This window comes from Magnolia sinica, chromosome 19 (genome assembly GCF_029962835.1).
Source record: "Magnolia sinica isolate HGM2019 chromosome 19, MsV1, whole genome shotgun sequence".
NCBI classification, from domain to species: domain Eukaryota; kingdom Viridiplantae; phylum Streptophyta; class Magnoliopsida; order Magnoliales; family Magnoliaceae; genus Magnolia; species Magnolia sinica.
In genome coordinates this window covers 7,124,996-7,148,042 of record NC_080591.1, presented here as the reverse complement: position 1 = coordinate 7,148,042, position 23,047 = coordinate 7,124,996, and the positions used below count along the sequence as shown (strand labels likewise).

General features: G+C 39.8%; 1 protein-coding gene across 4 annotated transcripts; it reads right to left on the bottom strand.

The window, feature by feature from the left end:
- Nucleotides 1–1,008: 1,008 nt before the first annotated feature.
- Nucleotides 1,009–21,926, bottom strand: LOC131234326 (probable protein phosphatase 2C 8). Of its 4 annotated transcripts, XM_058231126.1 has the most exons (12): nt 21,778–21,926; nt 19,871–20,361; nt 17,209–17,317; nt 11,143–11,179; nt 9,134–9,178; nt 8,401–8,453; nt 8,252–8,326; nt 6,668–6,817; nt 4,188–4,271; nt 2,593–2,682; nt 2,454–2,501; nt 1,009–1,713 (listed from the first exon to the last, which is right to left on the bottom strand). In XM_058231126.1, the coding sequence occupies exons 2-12, from the start codon at nt 20,263–20,265 to the stop codon at nt 1,603–1,605; spliced, it is 1,197 nt and encodes a 398-aa protein (XP_058087109.1). In that variant the 5' UTR covers nt 20,266–20,361; nt 21,778–21,926; the 3' UTR covers nt 1,009–1,602. The 4 variants fall into 4 exon arrangements, with proteins under 4 accessions (XP_058087109.1, XP_058087111.1, XP_058087110.1 ...); XM_058231128.1 differs by lacking the exon at nt 8,252–8,326; XM_058231127.1 differs by lacking the exon at nt 11,143–11,179 and having other exon boundaries at nt 17,217–17,317.
- Between the last annotated feature and the right edge of the window lie 1,121 nt (nt 21,927–23,047).

The following is a 23,047-nucleotide window of genomic DNA, read 5'->3' as shown; positions in this document are numbered from 1 at the left end:
GCTTGGCTTGGTTCAATCAGTGGCTCGAGTTGGAGCCTATGCAACATTTTCTCAAGTACATAGTGTGCATCGCAGAATGCATCTTAAATTTCTCACAGTAACAACAATTAATAGGTATTTCATCAAACACTTGGCATGCACTGTTAAAATCAAAATATGAGGTTAGTTTAATAATATAAAGTTTGTTTTTTGTAGTGATTTGTTTTGTATCCATTCCTTCCTCCCCACCGGCCAATCCCGGGGAGAATATATACACCCAAAACTTGGTTGAGTCATTTCATCAAACACTTGATGAGCATGTCAATATCAGAGTCACCAAACTACTTCAATCCGAGTTAATTCAATTTGAGGGTCAATCTGAGTCAAGCTCGGGAAAGCCCGAACTTGGCTTGAAATTTTTTGAGCTCCAAAATCCTCCTTGACTCAATCCGAATCCAATTTCGAGCCGAGGTGAGCCAAATTGGGCGAGACAGATTAAGCAAGCTGACCAAGCTAACTCGACTCGCGTACAGCTCTAGGTGGGATCCCATGAAGACATCACCAGTTTCCACATCTGCCAAGTACCACCAGTCCACCATAAGTTAAGGGTGCTACGGGTGCCACTGGAGCACACCCTTCACTTTCAACCATCCATTTTATACCCATCAACTGGATAGTTAGGATCTCTTGATAAGTTTGATCTTATAGAGATGGTCCATCCACAATGTATCCCACAGCATCTACGGCCCTATTGAAAAATGAGACACCCATTTTCAAAAGGGTGGTGAACAATCATGGGAGTCTACCCCACTTCTATGTGGGGCCCACCATGATGTATCTGTTTATCCACTGTCCATCCTTCTCTCGTATCATGTTAATGCATGAACCCAATACTGAGGGATCCAACGTTAGGTTTCCTCTATTTTTCATTTTCTTTTAGCTTTTTTTTTCGTTATTTTGTTTTTTTCTGTTCTCTGTTTTTCTGTTTTCCTTTCTTTTTTAGCAATAAAATTTCACCTTTCGAAAACAAACAAAAAACACAGAATTATAAGAAAAAAAAACAGCTTATATCAGAAAATCCATACATCAATACAATCTCGTTTCAAAAACACACACACATCCATCTGTAATGCTCCGCCAATGCATCTTCAGTTCATGTGATGAATCGAGAGTCTTATCTAGTCAAAAAATAACAAGCGCCAAAGTCATCTTGTTAAGATGCTGATTGTGTATGTAACTGTGGAGAAATGCTAAGGCAATTTGCATATGAACTGATTGACGAGGCAATGCAGCCCACGTGCCTACCTGGTTCTTGCGCAAGCAAGATCCACGCAATTCAGTCGAGGGGCCAACACGAAAATGCCTGGCCCAAAAGTCAGAATGGTCCACACATCAGGTAGGAATCTAGACTGTTGATTATCTTTTTCTAACAGTCCATTTCTTTCATTGTGTGGCCCACTTGAGTGGGCAAGCATCTGATCTTTCTGCCATGGAATTTATCACAGCAGGGTCCCACCTGATGAATGCTGGGATCCCATATGAGGATGCCAGGTCAGCATGTGCACCACATATAGCCTCTGCATCTGTTCTCATGCAAATCGCATTCACATTTCTATACACCAGTCATGTGCGCCTGAAAACAATGACTATGGCGGTGCAGTTATCCTTGCAGCGCCGCTCACGAACAGCTTCCCTTACAAGACGTCGGCTCACAGCAGTAGCAGATGATCCATCCTGCAAGAATCAGGCATTGACAATTCACTTTTTTACAGTTCCTAATGAAACAATTTACATGCTCTCTAATACTCAAGAGTACTGCAATGCATCTGCAGCAAATGCAACCCATAAACACCAGCCATTTCATCTGATGGTCCCTGCCGCAGATGGGGCATGCCCCAAAAATCCAAAGGGCAGACTTTCAATGATGGGCAGACTTCCAATGATAGAGAGTTTCCAACCAATGATCAACATTCGACGGGGCAAAAATCCACCAACCAGCAGCTACATATCTTGACAACAGATTGTTGGGCCATCACCCAATCATGATAGGCCAGACAAATGAACATTCCAGATCTCATACACGTGTGGCGCATGTATGGACTGCCAATATGATAACGGGCACAAATATAAGAATTAAGTGTCCATGAATTAAAGGTAGGGATGAAATATGGTAGAGAACATGAGCGTTCAGTATACATGAATAGTGGGCTAGTTTGGATATAGTCCATAGCATCCATCCTCCTACCCAGGGCCCTGAATGAGAATGAGATGATAACGGGCCCCACCCATTAGCATCCCATTCTCATTGTGTGACACATTTGCAGACACGAGCATTTACGCACAAGGAACAAATGGCTCCACTCCACAAAATAAGCATGGGGAAAAGTGCATTCAATTCAATTCTTAATCTGGTGCACACCCAAACAAGCCCTCAACCTTCCGACTCAAAGGACAATGGAGTATGGGATGGTTACCTTCAACTGCTTGTCGACAAATTCAATGGCATCACTTGGTCCAAAAACCTGAAATTATCCACAACATTGAGATTTTAAACCAAGGATTCAATGGCTAGGATGTAGATGAAGATGTCTGAAAATGGGTAACAGCACGTACACCCCACAGGCCATCGCAACCAAGAATGATGAACTGCTCTCTTTCGGTAAGATCAAAAGAATGAATATCTGGGGTTGCAATAACTCCCACCTGCATGGATGCATTTCCATCATATGTAGCAAAAGACATAATTGTAAGTCCATTTTGGAGTTTGAATGCAACTGCAATGCTATCATATCAATAGTTTTGACCACCAAATTGCACCCTAATTATTTTACATTTTGCCTATTAAATTCACATATTGTTACCAAGTTATAAAAAATAATAAATAAATAAAACAGTTACTCATTACGTGGTTATAGTCCATACTTGGAACCAAAGGAGTGGAAATGGGCTGGGTGGCCCAGCTCTGTTGGGCCAGGGATGGCAACTAAACTTGACCTGAGGGCCAGAGCCAGGCCCAGGCTTTAAATGTAGGCCTTGTTTCCAGGCCCAGGCCAATGATGAATGGCACGGCCCAATGACCTGATCCAATCATCAAGTGGACTACTGTAATACCCAAAGAGTGGACAGTTTACAATGATGAATGGCCCGGCCCAGTGACCTGGTCCAATCATCAAGCGGACTACTGTAATACATACAGAGAGGATGGTTTAAAGTTATTTTTAAATGCTCCCATTCAATTTACATTTATAGTTTAAAGACACTCCTTGGATCCGGGGCCATATTTCAATTATCTAAACCATTTCTATGATCAGACTCATCATGGATGGAGGATGCCCCAAAAAAATTCTTTACACTGAACTATTTCAAGCCTCTGATCATTTAACTCTTTTCCTTACCGGGCTGGCCTGGTAGGGCCAGGGCCAGGCCCTTTTCAGCCCAATCAGGGCCAGGGCAATGTAACCAAGGCCTGGCTAGGGCACTAGGGCCGACCCAGGCTCATTGCCACCACTAAAGCACATTACATGAATCCCATTAGGGCAGACACATGCATGAATAATGTGAAGTATTTGTGCAAACAGGTCGTGGAGAAACTTTGCTTGATTTTATTGATGGCCCTTTAACCAGTAAAATTCAAAACAAGATAACAAACATACAAATCCCTAAACTCAGAAAACAATGAGTAGGCCAACAGTCTAGCCACAGTGCGGGATGAGAGATGAGGAACAACATGCCGGCAAATTCAAGATGGGAAACTTCACATATCATGATAAGCTATACTATTATAGATGCCAAGAGTGCATCTCTTAAGGAATGTACTCTTGGCATTATTGCCATCTGGTGGTGTGTTTGGGAAGAAAGGAACGAAAGATGTTTTCAGGACAGAGAGCACTCAGCTGAGAGTGTAGCTAGTAAGGCCAAATGCACTATCATTGAATGGGCCACTTGTGTAGACAGTGTTAAGGAATGTAATCTTTTGTTTCTCGGAGTTTAGATGGGCTTGCTTTCTCAGCTTCCCTTCTTCTCCTTTTGTTTCTTTGTTCTCTTTAATATAATTTAGTGATCTTTCAAAAAAAAAGAGTGCATCTCTTAAGCAAATTGAGAGAAATTGGAACAACCGACACTGCTGCATATTAGCAATATGCATCTGAAGATTGGGCAAACAACTATAAAATATAAGTGATCATCCCAGAGAAAACAGTAGCTAAAACCTTCTTAAATTGGCGATCACCAAAGGCCCTAGAAACCTCAAGGCGTCCTTGCAATCGTCCATTGGAGCCCACAGAACCACCAGCCTGCAAATGCAAGGAACGAAATAGCATTCAGAATAAAGTAAGAGTCATTCAAGAGATACTACAAACAACTAAAATCAAGAAGCCACTAGTTAAACAAAATAATATTTCAGAAGGTTCTATCAAAAGATTTCTGTAGAATATTAGCCAACTGTCAAAAGGCAACTACAACATAATTCTAGTTAGGGCCAATATTTTTGTAGGATAGCCAAACTTAGGTTCAAATTCTACCTAGTAACCACCACCGAACAGTCCCCAGCCCTGAGTAAAGGAGGACGGTTGATGTCAGGTAGATTTTGTCAACGACACATGAGAATTCCCGTTTTGGATTTTAAATAAAACAGGATTCGTAAAGTGAGCCCCAAATAACTTGAAGAAGGCTATGATGATGGCCATGGTGGTAGTGGCGGTGATGGTTGTCATTGGTTAGGTAGCCCATTGGCCTTTGGAAGCCCAAGCCATCACGGGCCATGCTCTAGCTCAATTCCATTGTAGGGAACTTGTGGCCTTGCATGGAGTTTTTCATGGATATGGTTATGTATTCTGCTAGCTGTGTTGACAACATGCTAGACTGACAGAGTGATGCATATATTCATTTACTAAGAAGAGTAATGCTATAGCAATTTGCTCAAGGTAATTTGTGCCAAGCAATTCACCCTCTTAATGCAATACGTGTCTTCATGCATTTAATGTAAGATGAATTCTTTCCAAGGACGTGCAACAGAAAGCACCAGCGATGTGGGGCCCACAATGATATTTGGTGAAATCCACCCCGCCAATCATTTTCAGCAGCTCATTTTGTGACGTGAGCCCAAAAGTCAAGCCTATCCAAATGACAAGTGGGCCCCACCATAGGGATAGTGGGAGAAGCCACCATTGAAAACTTCATGAGTTCCAAAGTAACGCCCATATGGGATCCAACCCATTCATAAGATTATTCCCAACAAAATGAAGGAAAACCCTAGATGCAAGAGTGATCCAAAACTTTTGCAGGCCAAGCAGATTTCAATGGTGAGCATCCTTATCCTTGCTTTTCGCTATGATATGGCCCACTTGAGTTTTGGATAGGCATGATTTTTGGATTCACGTCCTAACATAAGTTGGCAAAAATGATGAATGGAGTGGATTTCATGCAAACATCACAGTGGACCCCACAACTCGTTCCTTCTAATCAACTCATTGATTATAATCAACTTATGTAATAGACTATTAGATAACGCTTGATTGTAAATGTTGAAAGGTTGATAGTTGAATAAGGCCCATCAGGTCCAAGTCCACGTATTAAGGCCCATAGGATCCATTCATGTTTTTACTATTATAAATAAGAGTAGAGGACTAGGGTTTCAATACATCCTAAGCATCTCATGTTCTCAGTACCTCTTTCCTCTCATTCTCTCATTGTTTCTTTCTTCCATCTTTCTTTTCCTTTTTTCTTCTTCTCATTGTAGCTTCTCATAGGCCCTCAAAATTAGTACCATGTAGGCACTTAATAGTAAAAAACCTATGTAATAGTCTATTACATTACGCTTGTGGGAGTTTTATGCTCTCATTGTGGATCCCCAGCCCAGATAAAGGAGGAAGGTTGCGTCAGGTTGGCAGCCGGTTTCGAACTTATGCCATAACTTCCGACATGAATCCGAACAATATGACATTCCAACACCTATGGTCTAACTAAAGCCCTTGATAGAGTGGAAAGGCGGAAAAGGATTCATGTAGCCAACCCCAATTAGTTGGTATTAGGCTTTGATGATGATGATGATGATCATTGTGGGTCCCGCACCACAGGTGCTTGTTGTTGCATGTGTCCATTTAAAGATTCCATCTCGTGTTAAATACACAGGACACATGTTGCATTAATAGGGCAAATTGCCCTGAGCAAATAGCCATAGCATTACTCTACTATGAAATATTTGACTACAGATGAACTGTCTAACATTTATCGAATACACACATTATGTCTCTACATTGTAGTTGTACAAAGTGTGAGGGGAAGTGTAGGGGTGTTCGGCTGCGAGAATGAGGAAGAATCTATTTCAAAATACTACAAAAAAGAAGCGGGAAAGGGAGTGCGAAACTGAAGAACCATGACCAGAAGTGGGAGCAGCACCTGTGTAGAAGGTTCGTGCAACTTGAGTCATTTCTAACATGGTTTCCCTGGGCAAAAGGATCTGGTGTCGTACTCTATAATTGCCTTGTAATAAGCAATAGCATAACCCACTCTAAAAAATGCCATCCAAGAAAAAGTAACAGGCTTCCCCAAAAAAAAAAAAAAAAACAACTTACTGTAGTTAAAGAAAATGGCACAGTAGTAACAAAAACTTCACAAGGGACATCTGTGTAGAATACAACAACTCCAACAAAATATTTCAAATAAGATTAAAAAAAAATATTGTCTTTACCTTCTGAATGCGAGCACGTTCTTGCGGATAGATAGCTTTGTGCTCTCTTGTAATGACAATGGACTTCAATTGGCAATTTGTTCCATCTCCATTGACAGTGGATGATCTAGCCAATACCGCTTTTGCATCTCCAACATTAGCAACTAACACCTAGATAAAATTAGAGAAACACAAGTAAATAGATCAGAGTTCACTGCAAATATGGCAAAACCAATACAGAAGTATATAAATTGTAGAGAATAAAGATAAAAGGTATAGGTTTATCAAGATTTGTAAAGCCAAAGATCCCAGAGAAGGGTGGAGGAGGGTTGACATCGGGCAAGAGCCAGCTGTCATACTTTTGCCGAGAAACCATTGGCAAAACATAAAAATAAAATAAAATAAAACATTGGCAAATAGGAATAATGAAGCCAATCCTAAATGGCTGAGACAAGTCTATCATGATGATGATGACTATTAAACATCTGAACATGTGTATATGAGGATCCACAACAAACCAGAGGTAGCATTGGCATAGAGAAAAAGTCAGTGTATAGGTACAACAAGCCTAGTGGCTGCCTCTGAACCTCAGCTGCAAAGACTCTAGGATACTCTGACATTATTTGAACCTAGGATTTTAGGAGAAAGATTGGCCTGGTTGCAAGAGAAAAGTTTCTGAATATTTATCATAAAATAAAAGAATGACATTTTTGTTGAGAAGGTCTCAAACACAACCAGTTGGATGATTGTGTTCTCGTCCAACTAGTGCATAATTGCCTAACATGTGTATGGCATCCAACTGTCCAACAGGTTGGCCCCCCATGAACATCATCTAGTGCAAAAATCAGGCCAATCCACTCATCAGGTGGTCCGCACATGTACTTTTGACCCGATTGGCAGTTGTCCGTTGTTTTCTATGGTGTGCCCACATGATGAGTGGATCAGTCTGATTTTTGCATCAGATGTTTCCTCATGGTGGGCCAACCTTTTGGATAGGTTGGAGGTTGCACATGCCACATTGGCACTTAGGCCCTCGTTCAACAGTAGAAGTATCATCCGACTAGCTGTATCCAAGACCTCCTCCATTGTTTTTTTATTTTCTTAGATAAAAGGTATGGCATCCGTCATGTAAAAAATAAAGATCTTTCAAGATCCAAATTATTGATTATTTTTCATTTTTTAAAGAAGACGAACAAATTTATGCATGCTAAAAATAAATGAAGGATTCCATGGGAAATTATCTTATACAGCTAATTGTATCGTGGGCTCATGATGCAACACGAAGCACTGGGACTGTCCAATCATCGATGCCATCTGTTCATTCCAGCCGATTATTGGCAGGCCACTACAAGAAACACACCGATCGGATAACCCTGACCCATTGAGCGTTGGTCATTTTTTTATAACCATCCATTTCAGAAGCCATAGATCAAAATCAAATGTTAGCAGCATCTGAGAAGTGTTTAGAATCATTAGTAATTCACAGTGGGTCTCATCATCAAATAGATGTTTCAAGTTGATGCCAGGATGGCCATTCCTTTTTGAATGCTATTGATTGTATTGTTAGGATCATCCAAATAGTGTGATTCTTCTGCCTTCACCTACCAAGAGTGGGCTAAAATAAGTCCATTTTGATGATTGAACTGTCCCACAACGTACAAAGCAACCCATTGCATAAACCTACAAAGCAACAAGTTGTATTAGATCACTTACCATTAAAATTCTTACACAAATAAGATTTGTAACAAACTTACTGTTTGCCCCAAAATCCAAACACACACAGCTGTAGCACCATCTTGCCACCCCCCTGAAAGGTTTTACATAGATCAACGATTAACAATTACATCAAAATTGAAACCACGATGATGGTAGTTGTCACGTTATATCCAATCTTATTCCACTAATAATTTATTGCTACAATAATTATATGCTAACCAAGTACATGTATAAATATCGGGTACGGAGGATCATTTGGGACCCATTCAACCCTAAACTTTCAAGATTTAGCTTATAACTCATAACTGTAATAGCACTGCAGCCATATACATACATAAATATCATCATCATCATCATCATCTGTAACTGTAACAGTGCTGCTGCCATATACATATATAGCCCAGCTGGCACAGTCCATTCTAAATTCTAGTAACTAGTAGGTATAGAGTTCACAAAACAAGTGGCCCCGAGTGAGTCAACATACATAGTCGATTATCTACCAGGGATTATACACCATGGATGCACCAATATTGGCTAAAGCATGTAACTGTCTTGGGTCATTTCATTGCTCATTGCTTCCACATTTACTCTTCTATGAGATGTGCTGGTTTGGCTTGCATGCAATCATATTGCATTCAAAACATTCTTCCAATCAACAATTGATGAATTAGATGTGGCCACAGAAATTCAGAAAGAGGCCAAACTCGGATAATATCGCTGTGCCCAAGTAAATAAATACAAAAATAAATCCAATGAATAAATTGACTCTACCTGCAGTACTTTCTTGAAGTAACAACTCATCAGTTTTTCGAAAACCTGAAATTTAAGGCATCAAGCATAAACATTGAGTGATGAAAAGTAAATAGTGATGTTCTATAATTATTTGAACTGGAAATGATAAAATTCCTTGTCCTAAATTAGATAGCAAACATACAAAAAAGCAAAAGACATAAAGATATCATCGGGTGTAAACATACACTATGCATGTACAGGCATATGAGCAAGGCTTTCCTCTTTCGCTGAATTCGTAATCACAAATATCAATCATCATGCTATCCAAGCAAACCAACAACAGGAAAAGCTTATAGGCCTTCATGTGATTCTCTCCATGAAAAATACCACATTTCCTCTTATATTGTTGATGGTACACATTTTTAGTGGATGGTACACTAAGGGCCTGTTTGGAAATGTAAAAAGTGCATGAAATACATGGAAAATTTGCAATGATTACATTTTATTTTACTTGTCCCCTGTTGTCAGGGGATTTTGACTTAAACACTACCGTGAATGGGTACACCATCCAAATGGTGAAATGGATATGATCTTTACCATTCAGCTGTTTGTGTTGAAAACGGTAATGGCTGATAGGGTATTCAGTGATCAAGAAAAAAAAAAACTCCAATCATGATCAACAGCCGGATATGATCTTCCCGCGGACTACCGATGATGTCGCAGCACTCGATGGTTGAAAAATTTTGTTTCAGAGTTTCCCTGGTGCAAATACCTCGAGACTTGTATATTTCATCTGACAATGGCTGAGGGGAATTTGACCGCTCGTTTCTCTCATAACTATGCCAGCTCGCATAAACACCGTAATTAAGTAAGAATTACTGATTTTCTGGTAAATACACTATTATTTCCTATTCCAAACAGGCCATAACCTTCCCATTGATTGCAAATCCTATAACAACAAAAATATGTATGACGTGAAATTTATGACGGCGTGTAGTTGTCTCTTATCTATTTGGCTCAAGCAGCTTCTTTCTTCACCATTTCATCTTATAAATGGCATTGGCTTACACAATTTCCATCTCCATTTGTTAATAACAAGATCAGCCTCTTTAATTTATAGAATTACAGATATACTATTATCATTATTTTGAGCTTCCAGGTGGCCAGTTTTGACTTGTGCTATATATGTACGCTTTGTCTGGCAACACCTTCAGATTGATATCACCAAATTAGTCACTGATGATAATTCATTTCATGCTTTCTGAATACTTCTGCATGCTTTTGAGCACCAATTGGTTGCTTTGAGCCTCGACAGCAAATAGGAAGAATGTAGAAGGCGAAGAGAATAGGATTTTACATAGGTGTCACCATATGTTGTTCGGCTCAGTCAAATATGCAGAAAACATGGCGCATAGCAGCCCTCCTTTTTAAGGAGGTATTAGCATAGTATCAAGGAAATGTGGAATTTTTTGGTGCTATAAAGAACGAGGCATTTGTGTCATCTATCCAAGGGCACAAGGTTCTCTAAGATTACAAAATCAGCAACTAAAGATAGATGTGCCCTAGACATCCAAAAAATAAAGCTAGCACCAACTTCCGGTCATGTTCGAAAATCAAGATGGGCATACTGCCCAACCTTCTCTTCCATTGCACAAGTTTCGCAGCACAAATTTACTAAGTTTATCCTTTCTTGAATGATGAGCAACCATCCCACTTGCTGGCATGTAATTCAATGCCCTTTCCTAATAATATTTATCACATGGAGATTTTCCTACCTGTGATTTATTACACTCACATCCATCTTACAAAAGGATATACATTGTATCCAACAATTCTCTTAACTGCATGATCAGAAAACTTCGTAAACCAGTATCCGCATTTTCTTTGAAGGATAATTTCTGCAAATATTCAATCCAAAAAAGTAGCAAACATGCATTTCATCTTTAATGCTCATCTCAGAACTGTTTTAAGCCTCCCATTAAGTTTAATGTTTTACAAGAGAGATGCTCAAGAGATAATAGATAAATTGGCCAAGGTTAATAAGATACCTTCAAGAATTGCTTTCTTGGCAGCCTTGACATCCATCTGTGTGTGTCATGAAACAGAACACTTAAGCAAGAACTCACCGAGCATATACTAAATAATAGAATGTAGTTAGGTACAAATGCTCTTATGTGGCAAACAGAATGTCATGGCAATAAAGCTGGATGCTGAAAGGAAATAAAATCACATTCAACAGAAAAAGAAGAAAAGATTAGGGGGGAAAAAACAAAATGAATAGGTGACAATAACATGTTTAGTTAAAGAATGTGATTCTGGAAAGAGCACGGTTTTAAAAATTGGTTTCAGATTTGATTAGTTTTGGAGCAAAACCAGTACGACATGCCCCAACTTGGTCAGAATTATTCTTGGTATGAATCGATGGAAGCTCCAGGCGTGTGACAAGTATCATTTTCACTCTCTGAGAAGATACTTAAACCACTGGAAGTAGGCTTGGATGCTACTCTGGCGTCTGAAACCAACAGGGTTGAATGGATCTCACCATTCGAACTAGCTTTCATTCTAAACCCGGAATGATCAATGCTTTATATTCTAAATGAAACTTAAGCCACTAAGGAAATAAAAAGGGGAAACAATTAGGTTCTATAAAATGCTGAATAGTGCATTTTGAAAGGCAAGCAAACCTGTTGGACTCGACAAGGTATAATGCGAACGGTCATGGAAAAGCCCTCCGAAAATAAGATCCACTCTGGTCACCATGACAAGAGTCCAGATTGATCTAAGTGCTCTATCCACGATATGGACAACAATTTAGATGGTCCGGATTGATCTGATGCAGTGCCATGTGTGATGGGGATGAGTCACCACCATTTTAAAATAGGTGTTGAACTAACATAGAAAAAAACACTTCGAAAATTGAGATTTCAGGTAGCATATGCTTCCTGCACTACACACTATGCTACACTACTTGTAGAGTATGCTACATGCCCTATAGCTTACGCTACTAGGGAGCTACACTACCTGCATGCGCTATGAGCGCTACCGAAAACATTGCGCAAGGTAATAAGTTGCAAATAACAAGACGCTCTAGAACATGTGACCTAATGTTACAAACCAAGGAACCCTTCTTAGAAGTTAGAACCCTTAATTTGGATCATGAGATTCAACTTAAGCTGCATGTGGTACTGACTTTTCTGTCTTGAGCTCCTAATAAGAAAAGCTATAAGACGAACTTCTTGGTCTAGCTTTTTGTAAATTTGGGGCATTGATCTCTCATCTTTGCCCTTTCCTTCTTTTTCAATAAAATGTGTCACCTGACTCACCTCTCCAAAAGAAAAGAAAAGAAAAAAAAAATGGTTCACAAAATTAACATCTCAAATTCCTAACAACATGAGGAAATTTTCATCTTATTTTGCAATGCTCAAATGAACATGGTGGAAAACATGAGGAAAATTTTAGAATGTTGTGAGGAGGTGCCAGGTTAAAAGGTGAATGTTAGGATTCTTTCTTTTTTGTTTTTGTTCTTCGCTCTGCCTAATAATATTTTCTTCATCTTCATAAAAACAAACAACAAGGAAAATTAATATATCATACTTAAATCAGATCCCTACTCAAGCTCATTATTTTGTAATATTCCAGTGATTCAACAAGCTTAGAGAAGGAAAAAAAAAAAAGGCACAACTACTTTGATGAAGAGGAAAGTACAAGCAATGAAGAGCCACAAAAAATATTACAAAATGAAAGTTGTCAGCAAGCATAAAAGTTTCCGCAGGTCTTTTTTAGCTTAACACAACACTGTTTTATACAAGAAAGGTCCTTAAATTGTGCGTGCGTGCGTGGGTGGGTGGGTGGGGGTGTGTGTGTGTGTGTGTGTGTGTGTGGCAGAGGCACTAACTTCTTAATCTTGGACTTACTGACCATCTAACCACATGTCTACAGTGTTGGTGGTCATCTCCTCTTCAAGGAAATTTTAGGTTCTTTATTGTTTAATCATTCTCGTACACATAAAAATTGATATTTTCTTTCTTCTTTATTAATATATTAGCATGGACATATAACACTTAAAGCCCTCTTATTTTAGACTTAGCACTTTTTTCCCAAAGGTCAACATAGCTTCATGTCTTACTAAAAGCAGGTGCTCTTTTTTAACCCTTTTCTTCATGTCAGCCATCTTCTAATCAAGGAGTTCCAGCAAGCCTTTTCAATCTTAAGCCATTAGTAGTTCCATTGAGTAGCCCACCACCGAGCAACAATCTTAGGTGCACCTAACCACTTCTCCTCCCACCAGTCCTCATAAACAGTAATTCTTCTCCTCCAGCCTTTTTACTGTTAGTGTTATGGCTTCATGCTGTTCTCAGATGCCACGTATGTCATCCCTGACCATGAATCTCCCACAGCTAAAATTCCTGCGATGTATTTCTAGATCAGCTTGACTTTCTAAACCAATCAGTCAACAACCTGTGAGAATGTTGAGAGTTTGGTTCAAACCAGTGTTCGAAATATCGGTATCGCACAATGTATCGCACCCCTGGGATACAGATACGTATTGGTTATCACACGGGATATATCGTTTGTATCGCATAGTTTATCGCACTTTTTGGGAAACATGGGGAAACATTAGCAAAATGGTTGAAATTTTTTATGAAACTTTGGGGATTATTTAAAAAGACCTTAATGCACACTTTTAAATCATAAAACATCAAAAAAGAAGTGCACATAATAAATTTCCTTTGTATAAGGTACTAAGCTATGCGTTATCTGATTAAACTAAGGTAAATATATTTAAATATGATGCATACCTTTTATAAATGTAGAAAGATATGTATGAAAATGAGTCACATCCAAACATCCATTGGAATTCATTTTAACATGCCATTTTAGGGCATGGGCTGAAAAATAAGGCAGATCTAAATCTGAGGTGGACCACAACACAAAAAATAGTGTTCCTTGAATGATTACCATTGAACTATTTTGGGCCTATAGTTTCTTTTGCATAAAGCTAATATTTATGTTTTCCCATCCAGGTTTGTCAAACCTCATGGATAGATTGGATGGCAAATAAACATTACGGTGGGCCCTAAAAAGCTTCAATGGTGGACATCATTGCCACCACATTTTCTTGTAGTATGGTACACTTGATCTTTCATCTGTCTCCTTTTTGGGCTCATGCCTTAAAATTACTTATTAAAATGGATGGAGGGTGTGGATTGGCTAGTGTACCATACGAGGTATGGGCATGTGTCGTGCCAAGATGGGACGCGAATTTCCTACTAAATCCTTTCGCAGGAGTGGGGCACACCGTGATGTTTGTGAGAAATCTACTCCATCCATCAGTTTTGTGAGATTATTTTAAGACTTGAGGCAAAAATTGAGCAGGATCCAAGACTCAAGTGGGCCGCACTAAAGAAAAAGGTGGGTAGGGAAATTCTTGCCGTTGAAACCTTCCTGGGTCGAGAGTGATGTTTACATTCCATCCATACCGTTCATTATGTCATCACTACTGGGATGAATTGAATACCCAAATATTAGACTGATTCAAAACCTGTGGCCCCATGAATATTTCAACTGTGGACCTTCAATCCTTACGTTTTCGGCCTACTTGAGTCTTGGATCCGCTCATTTTTGGTCCTATGTCTTAAAATGTGTTCAAAAAACGGATGGACATAGTGGATTTCTCACAAACATCACAGTGGACCCTACCTAAGTTTTCAGCGCATGAACTTCATGCGAAGCCCAGACGTCCACGAAATCAGATTGCGTACTGAGTCACTCTGCGCTTTTATCGTACTGAGTAAACTCAGTTGGACCCACTGTGAATGTATGTGGTTTATCTACACCGTCCATCCACTTTTACTGCTAATTTTAGGGGTTTATACCAAAATTGAAGTAAATCCAAAGCTCAAGTGGACCATTACACAGGAAACAGTGTGGAATAATGATTTCCACCGTTGAAACCTTCCTAGGGTCCAAAGTAATTTTTATTTGTCATCCAACCTATTCATAAGATGACAAAGACATGGATGAAGAGAAACAACAAACATCAGCTTGATCCAAAACTTCTTTGGCCTCCAAAAAATTTTCAATGGTAGAGGTTCAATCAAAATGTTTCCTATGGTGTGGTCCAGTTGAGATTTTAATTTGCTTCATTTTTTGGGATCAAGCCATAAAATTATCTTTTAACATGGATTAGCGGAGTGGATAAAATAAAATAATAATAGTGGACCCCACACAGTTTACTCAATACGCTAGGGGTACTGAGTTACTTAGTACGCAATCCGCTTCCGTAGTACACGTTGTATAAACAGTTCAAAGGAGATCAGAGTTACATGGCCCCACCAATAATGTATTTATTATATCCACACCGTTCATCCATTTGGAGAGATCATTTTAGATCACGAATCCAAAAATGAGTGACATCCAAACCTCAATTGGACCACACCACAAATAGCAGTGAGGACAATAATTCTCACCGTTATAACATTCATAGGGTCCACCATAACGTTTGTTTTCCATCCAATCTGTTCATGAGGTCACAAAGACCTTGATGAATAGGGAAAACAAATATCATACGATCCAAAACTTTTACGACCCCAAAAGGGTTTCAATGGTGGACGTTCAATATCCCGCTACTTTTTTCCAGTGTGGTCCACTTGATCTTTGGATCTGTCTTATTTTTCGGATAAAGCCTTACGAGGAGCTCGCCAAATGGACGAACGGTTTGGATATAATATATACCTCATGATGGGACCCACATAACTTGGTGACATCAACACATTGGTGACGTGCGATGCACCAGCCCATCCACTTCTTCTGCATAAGGGCTCGGGGCCCATTTTTTTCGAAGCAGAGACCGGAACCCTAAAATCTCTCCCAAATGCCGATTATTTCAACGATTTCGGCGGCTTTCGCGGCCAAATCTCTCCAAATCAAAGGCTTCGATTCAAATGGCCCATCAAACACAGCTTCCGATCAGGCGATCTTCTTTACAGGTACCGAAATCTACCGTTGAAAGTTTTTCTTTTTTCTTTTCTTTTCTTTTTTTTTTTTCATTTTTTTCGGATAATGATGCTCTTCCAGGTGCGATATCGATGATAATATCGGCCGATATCTGAAGTTTTGGATTTTCGGTATCTTCCGGGGGTTATCGGAGGAGTTTCGTCTCGCTAGGCCCCGATACCGATAATATCGGCCGATAGTATCGATATTTCGAACACTGGTTCAAACTATCCACAAAGCCTGAAATCAAATGCTACATGGCACTATGCAAGCTCTCCAGAACGCTCCCACCCAAACTCTCGTGCTATCTTACCCAGCTGCTGACGAGCACATAGAAATATAGAATGATGTGGAAAACTGCATTATAATTATTACAACAATAGCTTCTTTTTTTCGGTGTAGCTAAAGTTCAGTTCATGCATGCACAAGATATATTAAAGTGTACACAGATAACAAGAAATGGAATAGCTCATAAATAGTGTATAAAGGCTGCAAACATGCAAGAACAAATGGTAAGCGAGCTTTATTCCTACTAGCTGTAACGAAGTCTGCCAACATGTATGTCTAGCACAGGTGCTGGCCAGAGCAATTTATTCAGAAAGTGGAGTATCATAGTCACAAGATCTGAAATGATAGCAACCAGCAGTTCCTTGCCTCCGAAAACTGTCAATCATAAAATAAAATAAAATAAAAGGCCTCTCATCTTGGAATGAAAAGGCAGTCTCATTTCTATTTACTGCACTTCTTTAAGACCCGTTTCTTTTTTCTTTTCTTTTCTTTTTTTCTTTTTGTTAAATAACTTTGAGATAATTCTAAATGCACTGGCTGTCATGAACTGTATCTTGTTTCTACAAAGAATAGCAACAAACTCATACAACTTTATAGAATGCCAATCACGCAAATTGGACTGAGAAGACCACCAGCAAATGTTCTATATTCACATTCTTACTAGTTTTAGCCTACAAATGATTTCCTCCAATCAATAATTGATTGCAAAAACTTGGGACTACACAATACAAAGATGTACTTTTACTAAATGAGAGTAAAGCCAGCTCATTGTTGCCAAAACCATGTCTCATTAGCAGAAACATGAGAGTAATTAGACTAAGCACACACACCAACTCACGTGGTAACCCTGCCGAGAGAACATTTGCATGTAAATGATTCCGTGCATAGTCAGCAGCCAAGCGACCTCCATGCCCATCATAAATTGCAAAATGTGCACATCTGTTGGAAGCATCAAATGAAACAAATTGAGCATGAATAGTGAACTTCATCATAAAAGGGAAAGATATACAACGACATTGTTAAATATGAATAACGATGATTGCGTGTTGTGGGTGATTAGTGCACATTATACTAAGCCTCGTACATGTCATGGACAATACAACGAAAGCAAGTAATTGCATGCTAGTATGGGGTCCCCGCAGGGGGTTGGTATACTAAAGCTTCTTCCCAATACAAGGGTTCAGGATTATGAAAATTAGTGTTTAAGGTTGAAGAGAAATTTAAACAAGCAACTATCTTCGAGATCGGGGATGGTGCGTGCATGAGGTTATGGGAAGATGTACTACGTGATAATAGACCTGTCAGCCATGTCTGCTCATAATCGTACCCGGTAGTGCAAGAGAAAGAAATTATGGGTTCCCAGTGTTACAAACTTACATTATTTTGGAGGATCAAGTGGTCTAGACATCAGCTTCTAGGAGGGATCTAAGGAAGAAATGGAGGAGCTGTTTTGCTTAATGGAGACTTTATATATATATATATATATATATATATATATATATATATATAGAAAGGTGAAGCAATTTATTAAACAGAAACAAAACCGCAAACAAAACAGGAAGAACTACAAAAAGAAAACCTTTATGGTGAGGGAGAGGACCCATAATTGTGGAAGCCGATTCATATAGCTTGGGCTTTTGGAAAATGCCCCCTCCTTGGAATCATCGCCATTGCCTTATCCCAAGTCCCAAATAACTGGCGTTGGCTACAAGAATCTTTTTCCACCACTACACTTTATCAAGGATCATATCCTCATGTAAACCATAGGTCATCTAGTATTTTCTTACTACATCTACCCACATCTTTTTGGGCATTCCCTTGCCCTTTTCATAAGAACCTTCAAGTTGAACCAACTCAATCCTCCTAGCAGTGCAGTTCTTGGTCTCCATTGCACATGGCCAAACCATTTATGTACATTTCCCCTCATCTTATTACCTATCAGTGCTACTTCTAAGTAAACTCAAATGCATACATTTTTAATTACCCTTCCTCATCCTGCCATTCATCAATCTCAACATCCTCATTTCAGCTATGGTCATCCTATGAACATGTTGTTCATTTACTACCCAACATTATGTACCATAAAATATGGCTAGTTCATAGCAAAATACCTCTTCAACTTGATTGGTATGTGGTGATCACATAGAACTCCAAAGGCACATCTCAAATTCATCCACCTAGCTCTAATTATACGAACAACATACACTCTTGGAATCTCTCTTTTATTTTCAATGATCTAAAAATGTATTCCATCATTTGGGTCAAGAAATATTGAATGGTTATGTGGGCAAATGCTTCCAAGGAATACAAAGTGTCTTGTGCTTTTTCTTCTTTTAGATTTAGCACACATCTAGAATAACTAGTGACTTACAACTCTATTGTACCCCAACTGATCCAGTGTTCTTTGCAGCATTAATGTAATGTAGGGACATTTTCACACCGGGCTCAAGTAGGGTGGTCTGTGGGATGCAAGAGCACACTCGGGGTGGGCGGCCCATGTGAGGCGGGTGGCTCGTGTGAAGCAAAACCCATGTGAAGTGGGGCCCACGAGGGGGGTTCGGTCGAGGCCCTAACCCATGAGATGTGGGGCCTGGGCTATGAAGTAAAAGAATTGATTTGCTATGCTCTATCAGTTTGAGCTTTTAGAGCAAGTGGTTAATTGTCCAGCATCAAAGTGGTATCAGAATGAGAGGTCTCGTATTCGAGACTCCTCACCAGGGGTAATTCATGCAGGGGCATTTTCACATGTGGCTCAAGTGGACTGTGGATACAAAATCTCATTCACAGTTCCAAAGTCATATCCACCGTTAATCTAAAGGATTAATAAGAACCATGGACTAGGTGAAATGATTTGCAATATAATGAATTCTCATTTCACCAAGTCCCCAAGTAAACCTTTTATATGTTTAATTTTTTTTTGAAAGATAAGCAAAACCTTCTCAAAATACAAACATAAACATCAACAGGAGCAAATCATCTTGTTGGCATGTAGCTTCTTAAGAAAATTTGCTTGAAGAACTCAATTATTAGGGAGCTCGGAATTATGAAAATCATCTAAGGTGCTTGTAAGCAGTTAGAACTAAGATTGGAGAGAACATTAGAAGAACGGTTGAAAGATGGAGAATACCATCGGCTCTTGATGAAATGGCAGCCCACTAGGCATCCTCTGGTGCATCCATTGCAAAGAAGAAGAAGAAGAAGAAGAAGCTACTTAAAGGTCAAAAAGGACCATAATTGAGAAGAAGAAAAAGACTGATGCAAATTGTTCTCCACTCCTACCTCAATGTGCTTTCTCTCATTGAAATAAATCTTCTCATTATCAAAAATGAAAAGAAAAGGACAAAAATTACCAGTCTTCTATCCCATAATAACAGAGAAGATAAAGCAGTCCAGAAGGACACACTGCTCACCACGTGATATCAAACTTAATGAGAAAAAGATATATCATATGACTTTAAGATTTGTTTGTTTGGCAAGGAAAGAGTTGAACACCTCAATTTCCCAGGAAATTCCATGCTTGCATCCGGAAGAACAACCCATGCATCCTCCATGGTGTGTCTGGAACCCTTATCTTCTGCTGCATCTGCTTCGATGGAAATTTCATCTTCGAGCGAAATACTATCCTCGCATATCTGGTTGTCCTTTGAAACATCCAATTCAATATTGGTTCCATTTTGACAATTTGTTTCGGTCAAAATTGGTGTACTTTCATGTATATGGTTGTCAAGATTTTCCCCAACCTTCTCCACATTTTCAGCATTCAAGGTACTAATTCTAGACTTCTTCGGAACCAAATCATCACCATCAAAATCATTTTCCCGCTTAAGATGGGCTCCACCATTTAAAACCTCGTTTGTTGTGCTTGAATCGATATTGCTACCCGTCATACCTGGGATGTCAAGCTTGTGTTATGATCCTTTAAAGGTTGTGGCAAAATATCAACATGGTTTTTCCCTAATTGAGAAAACTCTGCGAGGGAATTCCTGCATAAATTGAAACATAAACAGCTGCATAAAACTACAAACTAAAAATATTCAAAATAAAAATTAAAGAATGTGAGCTGATTATTATACAGTAAGATGTGAAAATATAAATAGGTAAGATTCATACATGTATGCATTCATTAATCACACATTGATCCTGCGGTCGACTATGAGTAGGAAAATTAACTCGCCATTCTGTAAATAGATTTGAGCTTTTCCTAATTTTTACAAATTGTATACATATATTAGTCTTAAGGATAGAGTTGCCATATCTTTGTATCTGAGGGCATTTTTTCCCTATACATCCTTTCCTTTTATTGTATATGGCTCTTTCCAGTAAAAATGTGACCTTTCTCCAAAAAGTTCTAGTGCGTGTAAACACGGAATCAGAGCTTTCTACCATGGGGGTTGCTCATGAGATGGATTTCCAGCAAGATTTGAAGACTTGATTCATCGTGAATATTATGTCGTAAGCAAGATCCGGAGTTTCTCCATATTTGGCGCTATTTGTCACCCTTGCTCAGCCAGTTTTCTGTGGATGTGGCTCTCTTTCATCAGTTGCAGCACCATTCTCATTGGTTCATTCTGCCTCCATCCCGTTTCACCAAGATCATTATTACAGCTGGGCGTATTGCGATCACCAGATATATCCAAACCTATAGTAATTACCATATGTTTGAGCTGTGTGCGGCCCACGGTGATGTGTGTTTGTCAGTGGGAATGATCGCATATGCTCCAACATATGGCAATCACCATATATGTTCGGGCATATGGTAATTACCATTGATTTGAGCTTCATCAGGCCCACCATGATCCATAAATCAGGTGAACCATTACCAAAGGGAGCAATGTGAAACACTGGGAAGGGAGACAACCCCCATAGAAACTTCCACACAGAACGTGGAGTTTCATATGTCATCCAACCCAGTCATCGGGTGCGTCCCACCAGGAAGAAGGGGCACACAAAGACTCGGTCCATTACAAAAATCAGGTGGGCCACACCACATGAACATTTACGTTTTGAGTGTGATTATACACTGTTCCCTCCAGTGTGTCCCATCTGATTTCTGGATCAGGATGATTATCAAGATGTACGGTGAACACAAAAAGGCCCACCATATGAACGGTTTGGATTCCACATACAAATCATGCATGGGCCCCACTCAGCTCGAACGTCTGTGATCATTCCCCTTGAAGTATATGCCATCCATTGCAGGGCCAAGTACATGGACGGACCCGATTGGTACATCACTCTGTCACGAGTAGTAAGGAGAGATGGCTCTTCCTATTACACATTTGTTTTTGTACAGATGCATGACGAAGAGTAGAAAGAATGGGTATTTCTATCAGATAGGAGCTACTGAGAGAGAGAGAGAGAGAGAGAGAGATCTGAAGAAGAAGGCGCGAAGTCCTGACCTTTTGCCGTCCGTTGCAGAGCGCCCTTTCAACTGAAGGTCCGATCCCAGTAGAAAAATAGAGGGAAGGAAGGGGCGCAGGAGAGAGAAGAGGGCTTTCTAGGTCGGGAGTTTTTATTGTGCGCATCGGTGCGCAGTGCGCGCGTGATTCGGTTCTGCAACTGAAGGCTGAAGAAGAGAAAAAGTTTGATACTCTGGCAGAGTGTGATGGATGGTACGCAGTCACTTAGAAATTGCATCCTTTGAATGGTTTAAATTAAACTGTCGCAATTATTGGGTGCCGGTTTAGATGTATCATGAACCAATTACATTTAGTTGATTGTTTAATTATTGGATTGATGGGCATTTATTGGATGGTTAAAATTAAAAATATCCAATGGTCCTAATTCAACAAACAAGTTTACAAACCCAGAGGTTATTAATTATGATTGATTGCTCTTTTGGCACTGACACAATGTGTTACAGAATTTACTCAGTTTAGGTTGAGTTGATTTATTGAACGTGTATAATTTTAGATTGCCTGTGTATCAAGTCTCATGATCTGCCAGAGTAAAGAATATACCCTTACCTGGACGAGCTCCACGTATCCTCCTGACATCAGGCACTCGGGTCCTGCGATTTGTGGGGCTGATGGTGAATGGAATGCTCCTCCAAAGTCACACTGACCAAGAAATCCTAGCCATTTATATAATGGTGTTATCAACTGGACGGTTGAAGATCCTAGCCATCCAACCTCTCGGGCCATGGTCGATTAGTCACCAGCCCCATTACATAAACGATCTGGATCGGCCTGGATCACCGGACAATGAATCCCGCTTGTCCAAACATGATTGATAGGTCCCAAGCCCGAGGGTCACGCTCTGTAGCGCCACCGTGGGAAATGACAGGTCTCGTGCATCATCCCACTCCAACAACCGCTCATGCCAGCACCCTTGAAATAACATTTTAGGCTATGAGCCCCAACATTAGGCGGATCCAAGGGTTAAGTCGACCACACCATGGGAACCAGCGGTCCTGATGTTGCTACTTTTGAAACCTTCTCAGGGCCCACCTTGATATTTATTTGCAATCCAACCTGCTCATAAGGGGAGCGGCTTAGGTAAGACCCTGGATCCACTGAGGTGGGTTAGACCCTTGATTGTAGGGCCACTGTGATGTATGTGACTACATCTACACCGTCCATCCGTATTGAAACCTCACTTTAGGGCGTCATCTAAAAAGCGAAGCAGTTTCAAATCTAGATGAACTATAATATAGGAAACAGTGTAGTT